Source organism: Phascolarctos cinereus, unplaced genomic scaffold, assembly GCF_003287225.1.
Source record: "Phascolarctos cinereus isolate Bilbo 61053 unplaced genomic scaffold, phaCin_HiC Scaffold_2;HRSCAF=192, whole genome shotgun sequence".
NCBI lineage: Eukaryota > Metazoa > Chordata > Mammalia > Diprotodontia > Phascolarctidae > Phascolarctos > Phascolarctos cinereus.
The window spans coordinates 37,878,363-37,901,572 of record NW_027555625.1 but is presented as its reverse complement, the minus strand read 5'-3'; the positions used below and the strand labels follow the sequence as shown (position 1 = coordinate 37,901,572).

General features: G+C 40.8%; 1 pseudogene and 1 gene segment (V, D, J or C); both read left to right on the top strand.

The window, feature by feature from the left end:
• Window positions 1–4,270: 4,270 nt before the first annotated feature.
• Window positions 4,271–5,330, top strand: LOC110203584 (immunoglobulin kappa variable 3-15-like). The segment is given in 2 exon segments: window positions 4,271–4,410; window positions 4,892–5,330. Coding segments are annotated over 2 exon segments (435 nt in total).
• Window positions 5,331–13,361: 8,031 nt separating this feature from the next.
• LOC144455669 (putative non-functional immunoglobulin kappa variable 3-7 pseudogene) lies at window positions 13,362–16,266 on the top strand (annotated as a pseudogene).
• The last annotated feature ends 6,944 nt before the right edge of the window (window positions 16,267–23,210 follow it).

Below are 23,210 nucleotides of genomic sequence, written 5' to 3'. Positions count from 1 at the left end.
CATTCTCATCTTTCTCCCACATGATTCCCATTCTTAAACCTTCTCTAACAAAACCTTCTTCCCTTACATAGTACTTTAATTGACAATTTATTTTCCCCTATTAAAGATTTCCCCTTAACTGTGGAATGAAAAGTTCTGCCCCTTTGTAAAAGATTGTCAGGGGTCAGCAGGTGGGGAGACATTTCTTTTGGTTGGTGGAACACACGAGATCCTTAAAATCATACTAGCCTTCCTCTGCTGGCTCAGAAGATGAATGTGATTTATACCTGTTAGCACAGCTGGGAGTGCAGGAGTATCTATTAGGGACGGTCCACGATCTCAGTATTTTTTGCCACCCTTAGAAGACTATGGGAGGCAGATGGGGACCAAGTCTGAGACCTGATGGAAGTGAAGAGGTTGGTTCCTTTTCCCAACCAGCTTCTTTCTGAGAATTGGAACCTCCTTCCCCCCTCCCCCCACAGAAACATCTTTTCACCACTTCATCCACTCAGATCATCTCCCCCCCTCCTTCCCCTCAGTGACCAAGCATCACAAACATGCTTTGTTCACTTCTAGTTTTGACCTAAGCCCTGCCTCCTCCTCCTTTTTGATGTAACAATTTCTTTTTTGGAGGGAGGATGGAGCAACCAGAGCACGGAAAACTGGCCCAGGTAGAAAAGGAGCTTCTGTGATGAATATCAGTGGGGTCTGGCCTGGGGGTGACCACTGTTATTCTAGCCTGAATGAGATACAGAGACCTAGTCTCAAAAAAAGTCAGCTTCACAAGTACAAGATGGGTGAGGCATCTGTAGAATAGCATTAATGAGAAAATGATACAGCAATATCTGTACATCAGATATAAGGCATAGGCGTACTCAGCCAGTCTCACAGCAGGGACCGGGGCTCTTTGTTGTTGTTCAGTCATTCAATTATGTCCGACTCTTCTTGACCCCACGGACCACAGCATACCATGCCCTTCTGTCCTCCCCTGTCTCCCAATATCTCTCCAATGTCACGGTCGTGGCTTCCATGACACAATCTATCCATCTCATTCCCTGCCATCCCCTTTTCCTTTCGCCTTCAATCTTTCCCAACATCAAGGTCTTTTCTAGTGAGTCCTGTCTTCTCATGTGGCCTAAGTATTTAAGGTTTAACTTCAGTATTTGACCTTCCAGTGAATAGCCTGAATTAATTTAAGTAGTGACTGATTTGATCTTGCTGTCCAAGGTATTTTCAAAAGTTTTCTCCAGTACCACAATTCGAAAGCATTGATTCTGTGGTGCTTGGCTTTCCCTGTATTCCAGCTCTCACAGCCATACATTGCTACTGGGAAAACCATAGCTTAGACCATATGGACTTTCGTTGTCAGGATGATGTCTCTGCTTTTTAGTATGCTGTCCAGATTTGCCACAGCTTTCTTTCCAAGGAACAAATCTTTCCCTGTATACATACCCAAGGGACAGTCCCCAATCACTCTGAGGAATAAATGTCTCTCTGTCCTTGTCTCTGTGCTCAGAGTGCTGCGGCTGCATTTTCCAGGATCTCAATGCTTGCTGAAAGCCAGCTCCTGTCTTCTAGTTCTCTGGGCTCAGGGAATAAATACCCCTTTTCTCCCTTCAGGTGAAAAAAGAGCTTCCATGACTAAAGAAGTATGGGGTCCCTATATCTAGTGGGTATGACATCTCAGCCATAGACACACCACCTGAGGGGAAGGGGACAACCTGGTGTCAGTAGGAACCAAGACAGTCTCCTCAGCTCCTTACCCAAGAGGTTTCTAAGCCACATGCTGCCATTCTGCCAAGGTCAGTGGCATCAGGACTGGGACAGACTTCACTTTCACTATCACCAGTGTGAAGGCTGAGGATACTACAGATTGTTACTGTCAGAAATACAATCGTGTTCCCCCTTCCTTCCCCCAGGGCTCTGGCCTCTTCCACAAACCTCTCCAGGGTCCTCAGCCCTTCAGCTCAGAGAAGCAGCAGCAGCTTCCTGCCCAGCCACAAAGTGAGAGAGGGCAGGGTCTAATGAAGCCCTGCATTGGAGTGGGGTGTCAGGGAGGTCCCTCATGCCAGTAGGGAGGGAAGTGGGAAATAGGATGAAACAAGAGATTATTTAGCCCTCAGAAGTCATAAACCGATGCACTCTAAGCAGCCAAGTGGGCACTGAAGAGGTGGCAGGTTATTGGCAGAAGCAGGTCTATAAGTAAGGTGGGGCTATGGGGGTTCTCCTTCAGGGTAGGAAATTTAGAGGCTTCTGATAGCACTTCTTTCCTTGCCTGATCTCATCCTCAGGATCAAAAGAGGTAATATTTATTAAGTATTTCACATAGTGCCTGACATATAGTAGGCACTTAATAAAAGCTTATTTTATTTTTTAAAATTTTATTTTATTTTTAGGTAATTGGGGTTAAGTGACTTGCCCAGGGTCACACAGCTAGTAAGTGTCAAGTGTCTGATCTGAGGCTGGATTTGAATTCAGATTCTCCTGACTTCAGGGCCTTTGCTTCATCCACTGGACCACCTAGCTGCCCCTTAAATGCCTATTTCCTCCCCTTCCCCTCCAGCGGCTACAGTGACAGTAGTGGTCTCGTTCTGGGATGCAATGCCTCTCTTCTGTAGATTAATAGTGGACCAGAATGCCCTCCTCCCTTGCTGCCTGTGATCTCCACCCTCTCTTGCATCTTTCCCCAGAAATCCTTATCCTTCAGTTGCACACCAAATTCTTGGTCTCCTGGGATATTGCAAATGACCTTGTCTATCCCCTTACCAATTGTCTGAGGCTCCTAAGTTGTAACTGAAGGGCTGGGTCAGAACTATGGCAGCTTTTCTCCCACAGGGATACAGACCTGAGCACAAACTTCCTCTGTGGCTTTTTTTTTTGTTTCACCCCATATGCCAGCTGCTTCCTGAAGGGTCAAACTGCAGAATCATATAATCATGCCTTCCCCTGGGTAAGGGCCATATCCTTCTATGTCTCTCCTAATGGGTTAGGTGGTGCAGTGGATAGAGAACTGGGCTTGGAACCAGGAAGCCTAACTTTCTTGAGCTCAAACCCAGACTCAGACACTATCTGTGTGACCTTGGGCAACTCATATAACTGTGTTGGCCTTAGTTCCTCACCTACAAAATGAGCTGGAGAAGGAAATGGCAAACCACTCCAGTATCTCTACCAAGAAAACCCTAAATGGGGCCATGCAGACTCAGACACAACTGAATAACAAAAAACAAGTCTTCTTCAGGCCCTGTTCCTGGGCTGTTTCCAGTTCCAACTTCATGGCCAAAGGAAACTCTGTTTCTCCTTTCTCTTCCTTCTTCTCGTCCCAGTTGGATTTTCCTCACCCCCAAATCTGCTCTTAGCGTTCCATGCTCATCATCTACTCAGAGAAATGCAGAGTAGCATCCACTCATGGAGGGAGTATGAGCTGTCCCAGAATATCCATAAGGTTATTGGTATTTACCTACCTGAAAGCCCCAGTCTCTTTGCTCAGATTCCTCTAGCCCCTGGAACCAGATCCTGACTCTAGAATGAATGGGAATCTCCTATCCTGACAGTGTTCCCCTTCCTTTCTAAAGATCAATGCCTCTGTTCAGTGGTTTTTCTGCTCAGTCAAAGGTACTAATGCCACTACTTGGTTTTCTCCAGGATTGTTTCAGTGGTTCTGAGGACCTGGGGCAATGTTGTCGCCAAGTCTCCTGCTCCTTCCATCCCTTCCCTGACTCTGTGTCAAAGTATCTGGCACAGATCATGGGAAACACTTTCAGGCACGTTTTGATGCCTCCAAGTGGTGGAGAGAAAGGACCAGGGCACAGTCTGTTGACCTCCCTCAAGGACTTATTGGTCTCTTACGAGACTCCATACCCTTCTTTTCTGAGCTATGCAGTCATTCAGGGACCTCCTGGCCTCTCATCCCTGGACCTGGGGCTGACATTGTTCTCCCCTTCCAGAATGTGAAATGCTGGGGTTGTCACTGTGAGTGGAAAATCAATTTCCCTTTCCCCCAAAATGATGAGCACCACTGACTTTCAGATGCTGTAGGGACAGCTGTTTACTGGCTTCACCCAGGTTCCACTGCATAGAGGAAAGCTATGTAATCAGACAAAGTCAGAATCTCAGTTTTACTATTATTTGTGTGACCTTTCATTCTAGGTCTCGGTTTCTTCATTAGTAAAATGAGAGAGTTGAACCCGGTGAACTCTAAGAGTTGTATGATCTTATGCTCTTGGAGGCGGGTTCTGGCTTGGAACATGCAAACTGACCCCATCTAGCTCTCACGCCTACTTAAACCCTTCAAATTGTTGGCTCAAGGTTAGGGGCAATAAGACAGTTCATTGCCACCGCTCTGCTGGAAGATCTGGGATAGAATGTTGTCTGGAAGCTTCGAGGGGAGCTCCTTGGCTCAGCTCCTCTGGCTCCTGGTGTTTTCCATTCAAGGTACAAACCTTTCTGTACAAACCTGAGAAACAAAAGGCAAGAATTGTAACAGCTACTTAACAGATGGGAAACTGAGGCACAGATACCTAGTTTTCATGACTGGGACTGAGTCAGGTTTTGGACAGAGATGATCTTTATCTCTTGACTGTCATATATGGTCTCATCCAAGGCTTTCTCTTCTATAGTTATAAGATGCTCACCATCAATAATGTCATTAATGTGTTCATTAATTAGCTCCCCACAGTGGGGCTGTTCTATCGTCTCACATTTGGCACAGTGTCCTGGTAACTAGGACATAGTGAGGGTCCCAGACCTTCACTCTGCATTTCTTGATCCTGAACCATTTCTTATATGGACAGACCATCTATAAGTTACTTTATGTTAAGGTAAAAATGTAATAATTTGCGCTAGATCTAAGTTTACTTTCTAACATTAGGTGAAAGGAATGGTTTGTGCTATTGTAATGGAATATCTCATCCAGATTCCAGGGGACAAATTATAATGACTCAATCTCCAGAGACTGTGGCAGTGTCAGTAGGAGACAGTGTCATTCTCCACTGCAGAACCATCTTTGAGATGGGTACCTCCATGGCATGGTACCAGCAGAAACCTGGACAAGCTCCCAAGCTCCTTATCTTTGGTGCTTCTGCATTGGCTTCTGGGGCCCCAGCCCGATTCCAAGGAGGTGGCTCCGGTCTGCACTTCACCTTGACCATCCGTGCAGTAGAAGCTGAAGATGCTGGAGTTTATCACTGTCAGCAGCACTACATCCGCCCTCCCACAGTGACACAGACCCAAACGGAAACCTCCTTGCCAAGCTCAGAGCCTCTTGCTCTTATGACATGACAGCTGTTTCCTTCTATTGGTCATAGCGTATGGGGAGAGGAGGCAGAATGCCCACATCTTAGACACTATTCCGCTGACCCCTTTTCATCTTTATAGAAGTTAAAGATCACATAGCAAGGTCTTCTTGAATCATTCAGGAATCAGGGAAATCTCCCTGAGTCAATCATTCAATAACTCAAAAGAATTTGATGAGCACCTCTTGAGTATTGCAATGGGCATTGAAGGGACAAAGAAGTATATAGGAATTGGTTTCTGATTCCATCTAGGTTGCAACCCAAGTTGGAAGGATAACAATGAATATCCAAGTCAGTTTATAATTAGGTATCTCCTCCCCCCCCCAATCAAGCTGATTAAAAGTTACAATTAAATTATATGAGATGAAAGATTGTATGTCAAAGACCTTAGCTGAAGAATGAGGAATCAGGATTTTGATGCCAAATGGTGCTGTCATGTAAGCATAACATAAATGAGGTTTTGAGATTAAGTAAAGGGGGATGAGCATAAGGAAATTTGAAAGGACTGAAAGTTCCCTACCAGGTAAGAAAGATATATGTATGTGTTTCAGAATATGAAAAGAAACAAGAATTTATTAAGTGCCTACTGAATAAATGTTTTACAAATATTACCTCATTTGATCCTCACAACAACCCTGGCAGGTATTATCATTATCCCATTCTACAGATACAAGAACTGAGGCAGACAACAATTAAGTGACTTGGCCAGAATCACAAATCGAGTAGGTATCTGAGATTGGGTTTGAACTCAGGGTTTCCAGACACCAAGGGAAGCACTCTAAGTGGACTCTCTGGCATCTGTTTGATTTTTAAAAGTTGCTCTGATGAAGGTCTCATCGTTAAGCCTGGTGTTTAATTTAAAATTGATGGTAGTAAAGGTCCATGCTTTAGATTCCTAAAAAGGGCTGAAAATTCAGTTATAAAACTGGGGCAAACTGAAGTTTGGATAACAAAACAGGGTTAGTCACCCAGGCCTTTTTTGCTGTGGCTATTTCTTGCCCTCTGGTGGTCACATTGAGAAATGCCATTAAAATTGTTGAGGCTGACAGAAGAAAAGACCTGACCATGAACAGTTTGGCACGAGTTACAAAAGTTTGCCTAAGCACCAAACTCCTAGAAAATGATAAGGTTTCTGTAGTGTGATAGTCAAGAGAATCTAGTGACAGTCAAGAGAATATACTTTCTATGTATTGGTTTCAAATAGAAGCCAATGCCTCCCTGGGACAATGGGGAAGATTAAATAAAGATAAAAGACAAAAAAAGAGGGAAACATAAGGTTTCTCGTAGTAAAAAACATAGACCTTTAAAACAGATCAAGGAGAAAAAAGTTCAGAATCATTGGACTTAGCTGACAGGTATCACCAAAAAAGGAACCTTCATATCGTATCTTAAGAGATCTTAAAAAGAAAACAACCCCCAATCTCTTAGAACCAGAGGGAAACAGAATGAATTTACCAATCACTTCCTGAAAGAAATCCCTAAAAGAAAACTCCCAGGAACATTATATCCCAAATCCAGATCTTCCAAGTGAAAGGAAAAAATATTACAAGCAGTCAGAATGAAAGAATACAAGTAGCAAGAAGCTATAATCAGGATTTAGCAACCACTAGCATAAAGGAGCAGAGATCTTGGAATACGATTTTACAGAAGGCAAAGGATGTAGGCTTATAACTATCCAGAAAAACTGAGCATAATCTTAGAGGGGAAAGATAGACTTTTGATGAAGTAAGAGCACTTCCAAGTATTCGTGATGAAAAGACTATCACTCAGGAGAAACGTTGAAATGCAAGCGCAGGACTCAAGAATAACATAAAGAGGTAAACATGAATGAACAATAATAACGGACCAAACAAGGATAAAGTGCTTACATTTTAATTTAGGAAGAGGATCCATATGCTTCCTCTGAACCCTATTAACATTAGGGGTCATAGAAGGATAGTCAGAAACAGAACTCCCGATCTTTCCATCCAAACCACCCCTCTTCCCAACTTCCCTGTTTCTTGAAGGCACCATGATCCTCCAGATCCCTTAGGTTTGCAACCTTGGTGTCATGCTTGATTCCTCATTCTCACATTGAATTAGTTGTGAAATCTTTTCATGTCCACCTCCACGGCATTTCTCCTAGGGTTTCCTCTCTACTCACATAGCCACTACCCTACTCCAGGCCTTCTTTTTCTGTTGCCTGGAATATTGAGAAAAAAAAAAGCAACTTTTTAATTGTTCTCCCTGCTTCAAGTCCATCTGAGTCTATCTTTAACACAGCTGCCAAACTGATTTTCCTAAAGTATAGGTCTGACCATGTCACCTCCCTACTTGATAAACCCAGTGGCTTCCTATTACACTTAGGACAAAATAGAAATCCCTCTGTTTGGCATTTAAAGGTCTCCATAATTGGTTTTTTCAGTATCTTCACATATTAATCCCATCAATACACTCTATACATTGGCCATACTTATTTGATCCTCACACATGGTACTCTCTGTCCCACTTGCTGTCTCTTTTGCCTCAATGTTCTCTCCCCTTCCCCAAACCTCTGACTCTTAGACTTCCTAGTTTCCTTCGTGACTCAGCTCAAACATGACCTTCTGCAGAAGGCCTGTCCCGGTTTCCCAAGTTGCTTGTGCCTTCTCCTCTGTTATCTTTGATTTACTCTATGTATAACTTGTATGTATTTATGAAATACTTGTTATCTGCTCTTTTAGAACCTAAGCTCCTTGGGGACAGAAGCTGTTTTTCTCTTTCTCTATAATCTTAGTGCTTAGCATAGTTCCTGCCACATAGTAAATACTAAATTAATGCTTGTTGATTAATTGATCAATTGACTTCCTTAGGTGTATATGCCTAGTTGTGGAATCTCTGGGTCAAATGGTATAAAGAGTATAGTCAACAAGCATTTATTAAGTACCTGCCATGTGCCAGACTTTTCTTATATAATTCCAAAATTTTTTTCTAGAATGATTTGGCCAATTGCAAATGGAATTTTCCAGAGACCCCTAAACATGTATAGAAGTTGACTATTGATCCAAAATACAGAACTCAGGGCATTGTAGATCCCGAGAATCACAGAATGTTCAGAAGTCAGCAGTTCTTAGGTCCAACATGTACCTGAAAAAGAATTTTCATTCATAGTAATTCCATTTCCATTAAACATGAACCAAAAGGAGCTGCACTCAGTCTTCAACCCAATGAATTGATGTGGATACAAAGAGTTTTTAGATATGAAATGTTCTTTCTATCAATAAGCGTTTATTATAGATCCACTCTGAGCATAGCACTATATGGGACACTTAGGAGGAAATAAAGCAATTTAAGACATGATCTCTCTCCTTCTAGGAGCTTATACATATAATTGGGAAGTTAGGATATATACTTATGAAATAACAAATTAGCAAAGTGAGGAGGTACGTTGAAGGTGTTAAAATGAGTGATCCAAATTATAGATTTTCTTGAGTTTCAAAGGAAATTTCAGGGCACTTCTTTTCTTTGGAAGCCTTTAAAAACCATAAATGTGTCTCATGTGTCCAAGGTGTTTTAAATGTAATCTTGTTGCATGGGATGGATTGGATCATTTTCCCAAAGTCTCCAGATCCTACAGTAGCAGCCTAGTGATTCTGCCACTCTCCGATATAATTTTCTTCCCAAACTACAGAAATCTTCAATGCCAGTGACCAATGATCTCTTCATCCACAATGTAGTAAGTTCTTGACCAAAATGATAAGCAACAGTTAAAGTGAACAACTCAAAGTTGCTATTGAATTGATTCAATACAATTACAAATATAGTTCAATACAAACAACATTTCCATTAAGTGCCTACTATATTGGACTTGATTTAGTTCATCTGTTCCACAATAGGACTCCTTTCCTTTTTATAACTGTCCTCATTCCTCCATCCCAGGGACTGGTCACTGCTTGGTTCGTATTCGTCCCTAGACTCATCCATAGCTCAGTGATCTCTCCTAGGGGACTATTTACCCACAATTATCAAACTGCTCCAGCTGGAGCCTTATATCGGACATAATTCCACTGGCAAGTATGGCCCTGGAGCTTGGCTACTGATTCCTTTTAGGGCTCTAAGGGTAACAAGAGTTTGGGCGAATCTTTCTAATGCCACTGTGCTTACCACCCATTCTAGTGTTCTCCATCCAATATCATTGCCAGTGATTAGCCACTGATACAACTTAATGTGTTGACATCTAAATATCACCCATAAACAATGAACATCCATTTTCTATAATAGAGGATATTTGCAGAAAAGATATAGCAAGAACTAAAAGTATAACCAGATATGAAACCAAGTGATCCTAGAAGAAATTAAACAAGCTGTGAGTATAAAACATTTCCACCACTGAGTTCACTTCCAAGTGAGACATAGATGATGGATGAAATACAACCTTGCTTGCAGGACATGATGTCTAGGTTACCAGAATGATTAACTGCTGGATTGGGTCAAGCAGGTCATTTCTTAGGGCTAGCTGATTCCTCTGCTCCCATGCCAGACTTATGGTGCCTCTTTTGATATTTTGAAGCTCATAGGATTTCATCCTGGCCCTTTCTAGTACTTATCACAGTGTTTTTCTTGCACAGTAAGACCTTAATAAATGCTAGTTGACCAATTGACTTTCCATCTTCAATACTTAATAGGAATCTAACAATAGGAAAGAATATACACAGCAGGAAGAGAAGAAACAGTGATACCTTGTATTCAAGGACACATGTTGGACTGGGTGATGAGAGCAGGATATTGATGTTACTTCTCTCCTCACCCACAGATTTGCAGAAGTTCTTGCCTCACTCAGTACCAGGAAAGAGAGAGTTCAAGTTCTTTTGGTACACAAACATAGGGAAACTCAATCTGTTCTACAGGAGCTTACATGATGATGATGCCAGTGTATGTGTGGGGTAATGTATATAGAATGTATGAATATAGCTTTTTTTTCTTTTTTTGAATTTTATTTTATTTTATTATTTCCATTATTTTTCTTTTTTCCTATTTTCTAAATTTTATTAATTTATTTTGATTTATCAACAATCACTTCCATATGCTTTTCAGTTGAAAATTTTTCTCCCCCTTCCTCCCCCCCACCCTCCCCAAGACAGTGCACAATTTACATTTACATACCCATGAAACATATTTTCACATCAGTGAAGTTGAAGGTAAAAATTAAAACCAATAGGAGGAGCCATCAGAAAGATGAAACAAAACTCAACAGAAGGTAAAAATAAGTTATAGCGATTCAACTTCCATAGTTCTTTCTTTGCATGTGGACAGCATTTTCCATAATGAGGCCTCTGGAGATGTCTTAGATCCTCATAATGCTGAGAAGGGTTCAGTTTAACAATCTTAGTCATTGCATAACATGGCTGTTATTGTGTACAAAGTCCTCTTGGTTCTGCTCACTTCACTCAGCATCAGACCATATAAGTCTTTCCAGGTTTTTCTGAATTCAGCCTGTTCATCATTTCTTATAGCGCAATAGTATTCCATTACATTCATATACCACAACTTGCTCAGCCATTCCCCAATGGATGGGCATCCTCTCAATTTCCAATTCTTTGCCACCACAAAAAGAGCTACTATGTATATTTTTGTACATATGGGTCCTTTTCCCATTTGTTTGATCTCTTTGGGATATAGCCCTAGAAGTGCTATTGCTAGATCAAAGGGTATGCACATTTTTGTAGCCCTTTGGGCATAGTTCCAAATTGTTCTCCAAAATGGTTGGATCATTTCACAACTCCACCAACAATGTATTAGTTCCAATTTTCCCACATCTCTCCAACATTTATCATTTTCCTGTTTTGTCATGTTGGCCAATCTGATAGGTGTGATGTGGTACCTCAGAGTTGTTTTGATTTGCATTTCTCTAATCAATAACGATTTAGAGCATTTTTTTCATATGACTATAGATGGCTTTAATTTCTTCATCTGAGAACTGTCTGTTCATATCCTTTGACCATTTATCAATTGGGGGAATGGCTTGTGTTCTTATAAATTTGTCTTAATTCTCTATATATTTTAGAAATGAGACCTTTGTCAGAGAGACTGGTTGTAAAAATTCTTTCCCAATTTTCTACCTTCCTTCTAATCTTAGTTGCATTGTCTTTGTGCAAAAACTTTTCAATTTAATGTAATCAAAATTATCCCTTTGGCTTTTCATAATGTTCTCTATCTCCTGTTTGGTCATGCATTCTTCTGTTCTCCATAGATCTGATAGGTAAACTATTCCTTGTTCTCCCAGTTTACTTGTGGTATCAGCCTTTATATCTAAGTCATGAATCCATTTTGACTTTATTTTGGTATATGGTGTGAGATTTGGGTCTAAGCCTAGTTTCTGCCATACTCTTTTCCAGTTTTCCCAGCAGTTTTTTTTCAAAGAGTGGGTTCTAATCCCAGAAGCTGGGGTCTTTGTGTTTATCAAATAATAGATTACTATAGTCATTGACTACTGTGTCTTGCATATTTAACCTATTCCACTGATCCATCTCCCTATTTCTTAGCTAGTACCAAGCAGTTTTGATGATTGTATAGCTTTCTTTTCTATGTTTGCTGTTGTTCGGTTGCTTTTCAGTCATTTCCAACTCTTTGTGACTCCATTTGCAGAGATACTAGAGTGGTTTACCATTTCCTTCTCCAGTTCAATTTACAGATGAGGAAACTGAGGCAATCAGGGTTAAGTGACTTGCCCAGGGTCGCATAACTAGTAAGTGTCTAAGGCCAGAATTGAATTCAGGAAGATGAGTCTTTCTGACTCCAGGCCTGGCACCTTATCCACTGAACCACATAGCTGCCCCTTCCTATGTTTAGCTGCTTCATAAAATGTCCTCCTTTGATCTTCACTGAAAATGTCACCAATGTCTTCATCAGCTTCTCAGGGTTGTCCTATTGTGTCACATTTGGTATAATTTCCTGACCATCAGGACACAAATCCTTTGGCACTGAGCTATGAGTGTCACTAAAACCGGCTAGGGGAGGTCAGATGTTACCTGGGGTGTGTTCCAATCCAACCTCTGCTATAGAATAAAAAGGGAAATGCAATGAGGATATTCCTTCCTTGACCTGCTCTCTTTCCAGAGACATAATTCATTAGTTAACCTAGTAAAATAAAAAAAATGACAATAAGCATTTTCCAAGTGCATATATGACAACCTAACTAGGTCTATTACCAATGTGATTATATTCTGCTGAAATCAGGATCATATTTCAATGCTGCTGGTATCTACTGGTGCAAGCGTCTCTAGGCAAATAGGAGGAAAAAAGTCATTCACCATCTCAGCTGCCCCATTCCTTGTAGGGGTCTGAAAGTCAGCTTCCTTTTGAAACTACAGATTGCACAAGTTCACATGGAAGGCACAGAATTCATGTCATCATTGCTGGTGTAGTAACGAGGAGGCACTGCTCCCAAGTCCTCGTCACCTGCAGGGCAGCTCTTCTCTCCACCTGTGCCAGATGTACTGGAGAGCTCTCACCATGGTCTTTCTCCAGGACTCCTCATGAGGTCTCCTAATCATCCCTCTGGGAGCCTGGTCAAAGTGTGTGAACTCTGAAGGGTAAGTGTTACTCAAAGCTTCTTCTCTCACAGGTCTTTGGTCTTTTACACTCTCTTTTTTCATGATCTCATTTATAACATATGTACAGTCAGGTAGATGGTACAGTGGATAGAGCACTGAACTTGGAGTTGGGAAGACCTGAGTACCAATCCTGCTTCAGACACTTACTAATTGTCTGACCCTGGGCAAGTCAGGGGTGAGTCAGAAAGACCTGAGTTCAAGTCCTGTCTCAGAGGCTTAATAGCTGTGTGATCCTGTACAAGTCATTTAACCTTGTTCTGCCTTAGTTTTCCTCATCTGAAAAATAAGGATGATAATAGGATCCATCTCCCAGGGTGGTTATAAGGATCAAAGGAGACAACATTTGTAAAGCACTTTGCAAACCTTAAGGCACTAGATAAATTCTAGTGATCACTATCATTATCATTGGGCAACTCCATCCATGTTACTTGCCCTGTGACTGCTATCCCTGCATTTCCTACTTTTCCCTCACATTGAAAATATTCAAGAAAATCCAGTGGAAAAAGAGTAGCTGGATGAAATGACCTGCTCCGTCCAAGGTAACATCAATTAAACTGGAGATGAGAAATGCTGGGTTGAAATAACCCAAGCAACTCAAAGTTGTTTTCAGTTCAATTCTATTCAATTTGACAAGCAGTTATTAAAAGGGACTTCAATGTGACTCAGAGGGAGCTGAACCCTTGAGAGGGTCTATGAGTGCCCAGTATCAGCTGGATGGCCTTGACATAGCCTGGCTCCTGGGGTGTCTGCTTTGCCCATGAATGACCAAGTTCGTCTCCTTTCAGATCCAGTTATACATTTCTGCTAGCTTCTGGTACACTGTGTCAGGCAGACAGCAAGTTAAGTACTTACTTGTGCCAGGAATTGTGCTAAATGCTGGGGATACAAACACAAGCAAAAAGAAAGGCAATCCCTGCCATCAAGAAACTTACATTCTAATGGGGGAAGACAACCCATAAAAGAGAGCTGAAAAGAGGTGGGGGTTGGGGTGGGTGGGAAGAGTATCCATGTGAGCATGGTGCTGAAGTCTGAAGAGTCAGATGCAGAGCCAGGAGGGGAATGAAGCATGGATGGACTGGACTAGTCCCCAAAATGGAGGCCACTGGAAGGAACTCCCTAATGGGAGAAGGAGGGAAGTTCCAGGGTGAGAAGGTACCAGATGAGGAGGAAAGTTGAATGTCATTGAAATCCAAGCACCATTTCCTGTACTAATGTCCCTTAGTGTGTATTTTATAGCACTTAATGCATCATTAAAAAATCTCTCTCTCTCTCTCTCTCTCTCTCTCTCTCTCTCTCTCTCTCTCTCTCTCTCTCTCTCTCTTCCAGACCTGCGATTTCATCAGTGTTGGGCCTCTCTGGTGTGGAAGTTTTTTCTCCATTGATTCAGATCCACAATTCTGCTGTAACTTAAAGTCTTAAAGAATTGTTAGGGACGGAGTTCTTTACCTGGGGTTCATGAACTCATTTTTTTAAAAAATGATACATATATTTAAATATAACTGGTTTCCTTTGTAATCCTATATATTTTCTTTTATGTATTTAAAAACAAGTTTCTGAAAAACGGTACATTACTTCACCAAGACAGCCCAAGGGGTCCATGGCCCCCCAAAAGTTAAGACCCCTTGACTTAGACTAACCTCCCCATTTTTGTGGAGGGGATACTTATTCAGGCATGGATTGGGCTAGAAGGCCACTGAGATCTCATTCATATATATTAGTAGGATCTATCACACAGAAATACTGTAAGATTCAAATGAGATAATACATTTAAAGTGCTTTGCAAACCTTAAAAATCTATATAAATATCAATCTATATAAATATCTGGGCTTGACATGGTCTCTGTATCCAGAAAAGTGAGGTAGGGCTCTAGGCCAGTCAGTCTGTAAACAAACCTTTATTAAGACCTTCCTATGTGCTCAGCACTGTTTGTGTCTGGGATCTAAGGTGATAACTTGAAATCATCTTCCTTGTCAATCAAGATTGGTTTCTTGACTCTGCCTGGCTAGAGTGCCTACTGAACTCATGGATCTAGGGGAAGGGCCAGATTATCAGGCCAGATGGGGAGAATCTGTTGGGATGTCCATGCTTCTTTGGAGCAGAGATGGGTACCACAATGGGATGGGAATCCAGGTTTCCCAGGGGGCTTCTCTGCTCTACTGAACAACACAAGATTGGGTGAGAAGGATGAGTGACAAGCTATGAAAATTCTGATACTTGCCTTTTCAGGGGGACCATAACTTAGCTCTCTGGCCACAAGACGGAAGTTTGGCCCCTTTCTTGCTGAAGCAGTGGGGTCCACAGGTTTCAAGGGAAGTCAGGGTGTAACAATAAGTGCTGTGGTTAAGAGGCCCCTATACATCCTTACTCCCTTGCATGATTGCATTCACTTTGCATAACTTCCTCTGTTCCTTTTCAGAGGTGGGATAAAGGGGGCATCTCAGTAATTGATGTTTGTTGATCAATTTCCTATAGTTCAGACTCTGTAGGATGTTGTTCCTGGCTGGACTTTTGGGATGGCTGGTATTCTGGATGAAGGGTGAGGGAAAGTAGAAAGGAAGAATAGATGACAGAGAAACTTAGCCAGCATCAGTCTAGTCTTTCTGCTCACCCTCATGAAATGGGACAGGGAAGGAATATTGTTCTGGGTTTTTGAGAAATAGGATGGACCTAAGTGTCTTTGGAACAATTTATGGGTTTTCTCTTGGTGTGGGATGTTGGGGAATGGAATAAGGTCTCTAGGACTGGATGTGATTGAGAGAAAAAGAGTTACTTAAGTGATAAGGGTACATGTTGGCGTGTGTTGATTTTAGATAATGTAAGATTATAGATTTAGAGCCAGAAGAGACCTCAGAGCCATATGGTTCAACTATTTCATTTTATCCACAAGGAAACTGAGGCCTGCAGAGTTAAGTGACTTCCCCAAGATCATACTAGAACTAACTTCAGAGGTAGGATTTGATCTCAGGTCCTTCAGCTCCAGAAACGGTGTTCTTTCTGTGTCTAAGATGATATTTGAAAAGGTGTTTGATCTGAAAAATTTCTACTCTGAAGTTTTATGGTATTTCTCAACTCAGGCTCCCATAGACAAGTTTCGGTAACTCAGTCCCTGGCCTTCTTGTCTGGGTCCCCAGGAGAGAAGATCACCATCACCTGCAAGACCAGTAAGAGTATCATCGAAAGCCAAGGCACCAGCTCCATGCCCTGGTACCAACAGAAGCCTGGCCAAGTCCCAAGGTTACTCATATACCACGCTTCTACAGTGGCCCCTGGGGTCCCTGCATGGTTCAGTGGCACTGGGTCTGGGACAGATTTCACATTTATAATCAGTAGTGTGGAGGCAGAAGATGCTGCTGATTATTACTGTCAGCAGGGCTATAATATTCCTTATCCACAGTTCTCTAACCCAGATCTAAAACATGCCTAGTCTGGCTGATAAAGGCAGTGCTGCTGTCCCCTCCTGCTTCTCCTTCCTAGCAGCTGTTACGGGGATTGCTCAGATGTGAACTCTTTGAGTCTATGTAAATGTAAGCAAGGCTCAAGGGATAGGACCAGTTCACAACTCCACCAAAAGTGCTTTAGTGTCCCAATTTTTCCACATCTCTTCCAGCATTTGTCATTTTCCTTTTGGTATCTTAGAGCTGTTTTAATTTACATTTCTCTAAAAAATGCTCTAAGTCATTACTCATTAGAGAAATGCAAATTAAAACAACTCTGAGATATGATATCCACATCTCATTAGTACCTTTGGCCCCTTTGATTAGAGGGTGGACCCATAAACTCTTCCATATAAGGAGAAGGGAAAGGATAGACATCATCTACTAAGACATCTCCTCAGCTACACTTATTTTGGAAATATTTGGATACTCTGCCATACCTCTAAGAGTAATTTTCTCCCAACCCCTCCCCCCACTTTTTTTTTAGCTTTCTTTTTGTGTGGGTGTATTGTCTTTCTCCATTAGAATGTAAGCTCCCTATATCATACTAGAAATGCTAGCTAGGGCAATAAGAGAAGAAAAAGAAATTGAAGGAATTAGAATAGGCAATAAGGAAATAAAACTATCACTCTTTGCAGATGATACAATGTTATACTTAGATAATCCTAAAGAATCAACTAAAAATGACTTGAAATTATTAACAACTTCAGCAAAGTTGCAGGATACAAAATAAACCTACATAAATCATCAGCATTTCTATATATTACCAACAAGGTCCAGCAGCAAGACATAGAAAGAGAAATTTCATTTAAAATATCTGTAGAAATATAAAATACTTGGAAGTCTACACTATTTGGAATAATCTACATATATAAAATACTTGGGAATTTGCAGCAATTTGGAACTATGCCCAAAGGGCTATAAAACTGTGTATACCCTTTGCTCCAGCACCACCACTGCTAAGTCTATATCCCAAAGACATCAAAAAAGGGGAAAGGACATACTTGTACAACAATATTTATAGCAGCCCTTTTTTGTGGTGGCTGACAATTGGAAACCAAAGGGATGCCCATCAAGTGGGGAATGGCTGAACAAGCTGTGGTAGATGATTGTAATGGAATATTATTGTGCTATAAGAAATGACAAGCAGGATGATTTCAGAAAAACCTGAAAAGACTTACATGAACTGATGCAAAGTGAAGTGAACAGAACCAGGAGAACTTCATACACAGTAACAGTAATATTGTTTGATGAAGAACTGTGAATGACTTAGCTATTCTTAGCAATGCAATGATCTAAGACAATCCCAAAGAACTAATGATGAAATATACTTTTTCTTTTTTCTCTCTCTTTCATTTTTATCTTTTATTTGAGTTGTCTTGTACAAAATGACTAACATGGAAATGTTTTACATTATTGCACATGTATAAACTATATCTGATTGCTTACTGTCTCAGGGAAGGGGGAGGGGAGGGAGGGAGGGATAGAATTTGGAACTTAAAAATTAAAAAAAAACCCAAATACTAAAAAACATTGTTTTAACATATAATTGGGGGGAAATAAAAAATATTTTTTAAAAAAGAATGTAAGCTTCTTGAGGGCAAAGATTGTCTTTTTTGTATTTGTTTCCTTAGCACTTAGTATAGTGTCTGACACATAGTAGGTGAATAAATGTTTTCTAACTTTTGGCTAATTCACCTAACCTCTTTGGTCCTCAATTTCTTTCTCTGTAAAATAAGAATGTCAGATTGGATGATTTCAAAAGTACCTTTCATTTCTAAATCTGTGATGCCATGATCCTATATATTTTTCTGGTTTCTTGGAGCACTTGACCGTAGCCTCTTAGACATTGTGGTAGAATTTTCGTCAGTGTAAAAATGATCTCCCACCTAGGACCACATACCTTAGCAGTCCTCCTGGAGACCATTATTGTTCAAGATAGCAAGGTTTCAGGGTCTGCTAGGAGCTAGAGCAACTCTCTTCTACTCCTTTATCCCGCAGTTATACCATTTGTTTTGCAGAGTTCTGCAGAAATGGTGCTTACAGAGAGTTATAAAGAGGTCCTTTTCTGAGTAATGGGTCCAAGCACATCAAGATGGAGTCACCATCCCAGTTCCTTGGTTTTCTTGTTCCCTTGGTCCCAGGTGAGAACATGTGATAATGAAACAGGCAGATGTACTCTTTTCTAATGAGATGGGAGGTTTAAAAGTCACTTGGGAAAATGTGGGGAGTCTGTGTAACAAAGTGGGAATATGTATTTTTACTGTAACAAGAGGTGGTTTGTTCTAACAGGATGTTTGTGAGTTTAGTGCCAAGATTCAGGAAAATTGCATTTGGTTTGGGGCATTAAAGCACATCTCTTATTTCTGCCTTTAGACTTCAGTGGGGACATAATGTTCACCCAGCCTGACTTCCTTTCTGGGATCCCATGAGAGTCATTGTCAACTGCAAGAGCAGTCAGTGAGAAACATTCTGATGGGAAAATATACCCAAATTGGCTCTAATAGAAACCCACATCTCATCCATGCAGTTTCCATCTAGCACTCTTTGGTCCCTGACAAAACTGCATTGAGTAGGAGATTGGATTAATTGTCTTTGAAGGTCCTCTCCCAGCCTCAGAATCTGAAATCTTATGGCCAGTTCTAGATCTAATCACTTCCAGTGCTATACATAAAAATAAGTTACTATTTCCATTGTTATTGCTCTTATTATTTTTATTTGTTATTATGCTTATTATTATTTTATCTTTATTATATATTTCATCCTCTACCACCCCCACTCCCAAACCTAACCATTGCCTCTTAGCTAAGGACGTTGGTTATTTTGAGATTACGTCCTCTAACCTGACAAGTATGTCTATTATCGCTAATTACTATCTTGATGTGATTCAAATTGAAATGAACCTGGGATAAATCACTATCCAAATATTCTTTTTCACGTAAGTTATATACAGCAGTGTTCTGTGGACTACTATGCAGATGGTTAAGTAAGTTATTTAGATGAATAAAATTATAAGTATGCAAGCTCTGCCTTTGTAGGTACCCTGCAAGCATCCTCGGTATAACTCCAGTAGTAAACAGGACAAGACCTCATTCTGTTCTCATGTGATTTTGATCTCCTCCACTAGGTCTTTGTGCTTTGAGATCTTTTTTTTTTCAGCCAAAGACAAGGTTTAGAACTCTTAAGCAGTCTGAACATTAGTAAGCTATTGGCTAGATTATGAGAATCTAAGCCTGAGATCATTTTGTTTCACATAGACTGGACGTGAATATTTAGTAGTGTGACATCGATTAAAATGTTTTTTCTTAAGTTTTATGTACAGGCAATTGTGGGCAACATTTTTAGTCTGTGATAACGGTCTGATTCTAGTACAATCTATCCACTGAATTCTCTGGATGATTTTGAGATAGAATGGGGATTTGTATTCTACTAGTTCATGCAAAATAGTGGCCTTCTGATATGTAATTCCAGCTACCAGGTCATGTCTTGCTAGGAATTTGAAAGATGCTAAATTCTCACAGCCTACAGGAATATTTTGTCCTTTCTATAATTTTTTGAATGATTTACATTGATCACTAAATCTAAGCTACTTAAAATAACTCTTCTGGAATTTCTAGCAGCAATGTCTTGGTCCTGAATTGTCATCATAAACCCATCCATTTCTCCAACAAATTCATATGACTAGTTCACTTGTTCAAAGCTTCTTTGTGTGTGTTGTTAACTGAACTCATGTGGATGTCACTCATGAGAGTTTTTTGTTCCATTCTTGGAATTATACACAAAACATTGGTATCGTGTAGGTGCTAGTTACCAGTTCTTTCCATTCACTTTTAACTTCAGAATGTCAGTCAATCCCTTAACATATTCAGAGTCTTTTTTCTTGACATTATATTTGTTGTGTCTTGCCTGGAGGAGACCAAGCTATTGTTTTCATCTGGCCTCCAGATATAAGTGTGAAACTGTGTCTTTATCTTCCCTTTATACATACTAAGAATTTTACACATATACAGTCCAAAGGATATTTTAAAATTATTAGAGAAAGAATCCACAAGATGAAAGAGTGGATCAGTTTATTTTTTTTTATGCAGCCATAGAGCGTGATGGTCATCCGACTGCACAACGCAATCAATAAGATGTTTTGGCTTGACTCCCTCTTTAATTTGGAAGTCACATTTAGGAATGAATTTAAAGATAGGTGGAACTATTACTGGTTTAAATTATTTTCTGGAAAATGTCACATTTTATAATAATTATTCTTGAAATTAGTGTTGGTTTATTTTGATTATCATCATAACTTTTTAATGGTAATTAATATTATGTCTAACATTTATGTAGCATCTTTGAACAAAGTTCAAAGCACTTTGCATAGATTGGCTCATCTCATTAACCTTTATAGTAGCCTTATGATGTCAGTAGTGTGTATAGGTGAGGACATAAGCCTAGAGGTGAGTGACGTGATCTGCCCAAGGTCATTGAGATGGAGTTTGAACTTTTGGCTCCAACACTAGTGCTCTTGAAAAGGTCATCCCCTTGGTTGCCCCCCCCCCCCAAAAAAGGAATGGGTTACTAAAGATAGTATGAGATGAAGGGGCTTTTGTCCAAGTTTGGACCACCAAGCTTCCCATAGAGAGCTCATCTGAATATCCACAGTGACAGTTTTAGAGATGGGTTGCAGGTGAAGGTCCAGGGTGTAGATTCTGTAAAGAACTGAGGAGAGAGTCAAACTCCCTGAGAGGAAGAGGCCTTCCTCCCATCTTCTGCCACTGTATGAATGCCTTTGCCCCTTTTCAGTCCCTTCCCTAACTTCTAATCTCCACCCTAAAGAACCAGCACTCCTATGGATCCTGGAGTGTAAATGGGCTTGTCTGTCTGTATGAAGATATATGCACTGTGGTGGCCAATTAGTAGCACTTTTTCCACTTCTGATTGGGAGCTCTTCACATTGACAGCTGCGTACTGCTTCACAGGTGAATTTAGCTTAAACACGTCCAAAGGAATCGAAAGGAAGATGGGAAAAGAGCAGCTCACAGACAAAGGAGATGGATCTGGCAGGGGGTGGTGATGGAGTGATTGAATGTGAAGAAAAGCATTCAGACTCTCCTCATTCTAAAAGCTCCAGGAGAATGACTGGGCTTCTTTTCTGGGTACCAAAATCTGGAGGGTGCTGACAGTCATTTAGCTTCATAGAAAGAAATGAGTTTAGAACTCAGTGAGAATCGTTTGTTAAATTGGAATCTACCAGATAGTAACATTAAAGAACTTAATTCAGACTAGTTACTGGAAGGACAAATAGTGAAGCTGAAGCTTAAATACGTTGGTCACATGGTGAGAAGGTGGGACTCATTGTGAAAGACCCTAATATTGGGAGACATTGAAGATAAAAGGAGGAGGGGATGGCAGAGGATGAGAAGGATAGACAGCATCATGGAAAAAAATGAATATGAGCTTGAACAGACTTCAGGAGACTGTGGAAGACAGAAAGGTCTGGCATGCTATGATGGTCCATGAGATCACGAAGAGTTGGACACAACTGAAAACAGCAAGGTAGTGGCTTAATGCCAGGTGCTCTTCCAGCTGCTAGATCCTACCCCGTGCCCCACCCCTCAGTCCATGCTGGCCTCCCCAGCATCAGCAGCCTTATGATATCTAAAAGTCTCCATCGCCACCCAGCTCCCCCCATCATTCCTCTCTTCCTCTCCCCACCAAACTAAATTGAGGGAGCTTTATGTACTCCTTGCCTTGGGCTCAAAAAGTGTTTGTTATGGCTCTGCTCATTTCATCCAGAGTTGGGATTATTTTCCTAAGTGGAAGAAAGCAGCTTAGATGTGGATGTCATAGCTTAGAGGAGTTTGGCTAGAAGGATCAGGGTCTGCTTAAGGGTCCCTCAGATTCTCTATTTATCCTGGGCTACTCCAAGGGTTAAACTCTAATCTATTGACACTGCTAGCAGCAAGATATCTAATGATGGCTTATTATTCTTACCTAGGAACCTTTTTCCACTTGAATAAGCCCAGAGGATAATTTTGTTTTTTTTGCAGAGGGGGGTAGGGTAGGGAATGAGGGAAAAGTGTAAAGTCAGAAGATCTTGATTTGAATTCTGTTTTTGCCACTTACTACTATATGCCCATGGTCAAACCAAATTCTTTGGGCTTCAGTTTCTTCTGCTGTAAAATGAGTGGGTTGACCTTGGTGGTTTCTCCAAATTCTAAATCTGTGATCTTATAAAACCCTGATTATCTAGAATCCAATGTCTTGGAACCATCAGTGAATTACTAGGGTTCTGCTAGGGTTTTATTCATCTCTTTTTTTTTCTCACTGTTCAATGTTTAGTCAGAATCCTTCTCTTGATTTCCTGTCCGTTTCTTTCACTCTGTTGTCTTCTTAATCCCACATTTAATTAGACAGTTTTTATTGTTTTAGACAGAAGGATCTCTTGGGAATGGTAAAGGTCTATTCTTTTTGAAAGAGGTAGTATGATGTTGTGGCAAAAAATACTAGATTTGCAGTCAAGAGATGAGTTGAAATCCTAGCTTTGACACTTACATCCTATGTGACCTTGGGAAGGTGACAACCTCTCTGGGTCTGGGTTTCCTCACCTGCAAAGTGAGGATTTATACTACATGTTTCTCCTCTGATAGTGTATGACTCAATGACTGAGGCTTGAGGTCAACCTCAATACCAAGAAATAAACCTATTTCCACCTAGGACCCATGTTGTTCCAGAATCTTAGGGATCATTCACCTTGACCTTGACAAGGGCTGTACTATTCCTGGAACTCAGTGTGAAGGTGATCTCATCAAAGAGAACTTTCTTCTTTGGAAAGTCATGGAGGCCGACTATAAATGTCATATCGAAGGTGAGATCATGAGCTTCCACCAACACTGTTTCTTCATGCTCAGGATACACGACATTTGGAGTGATCGGTGAGATACTG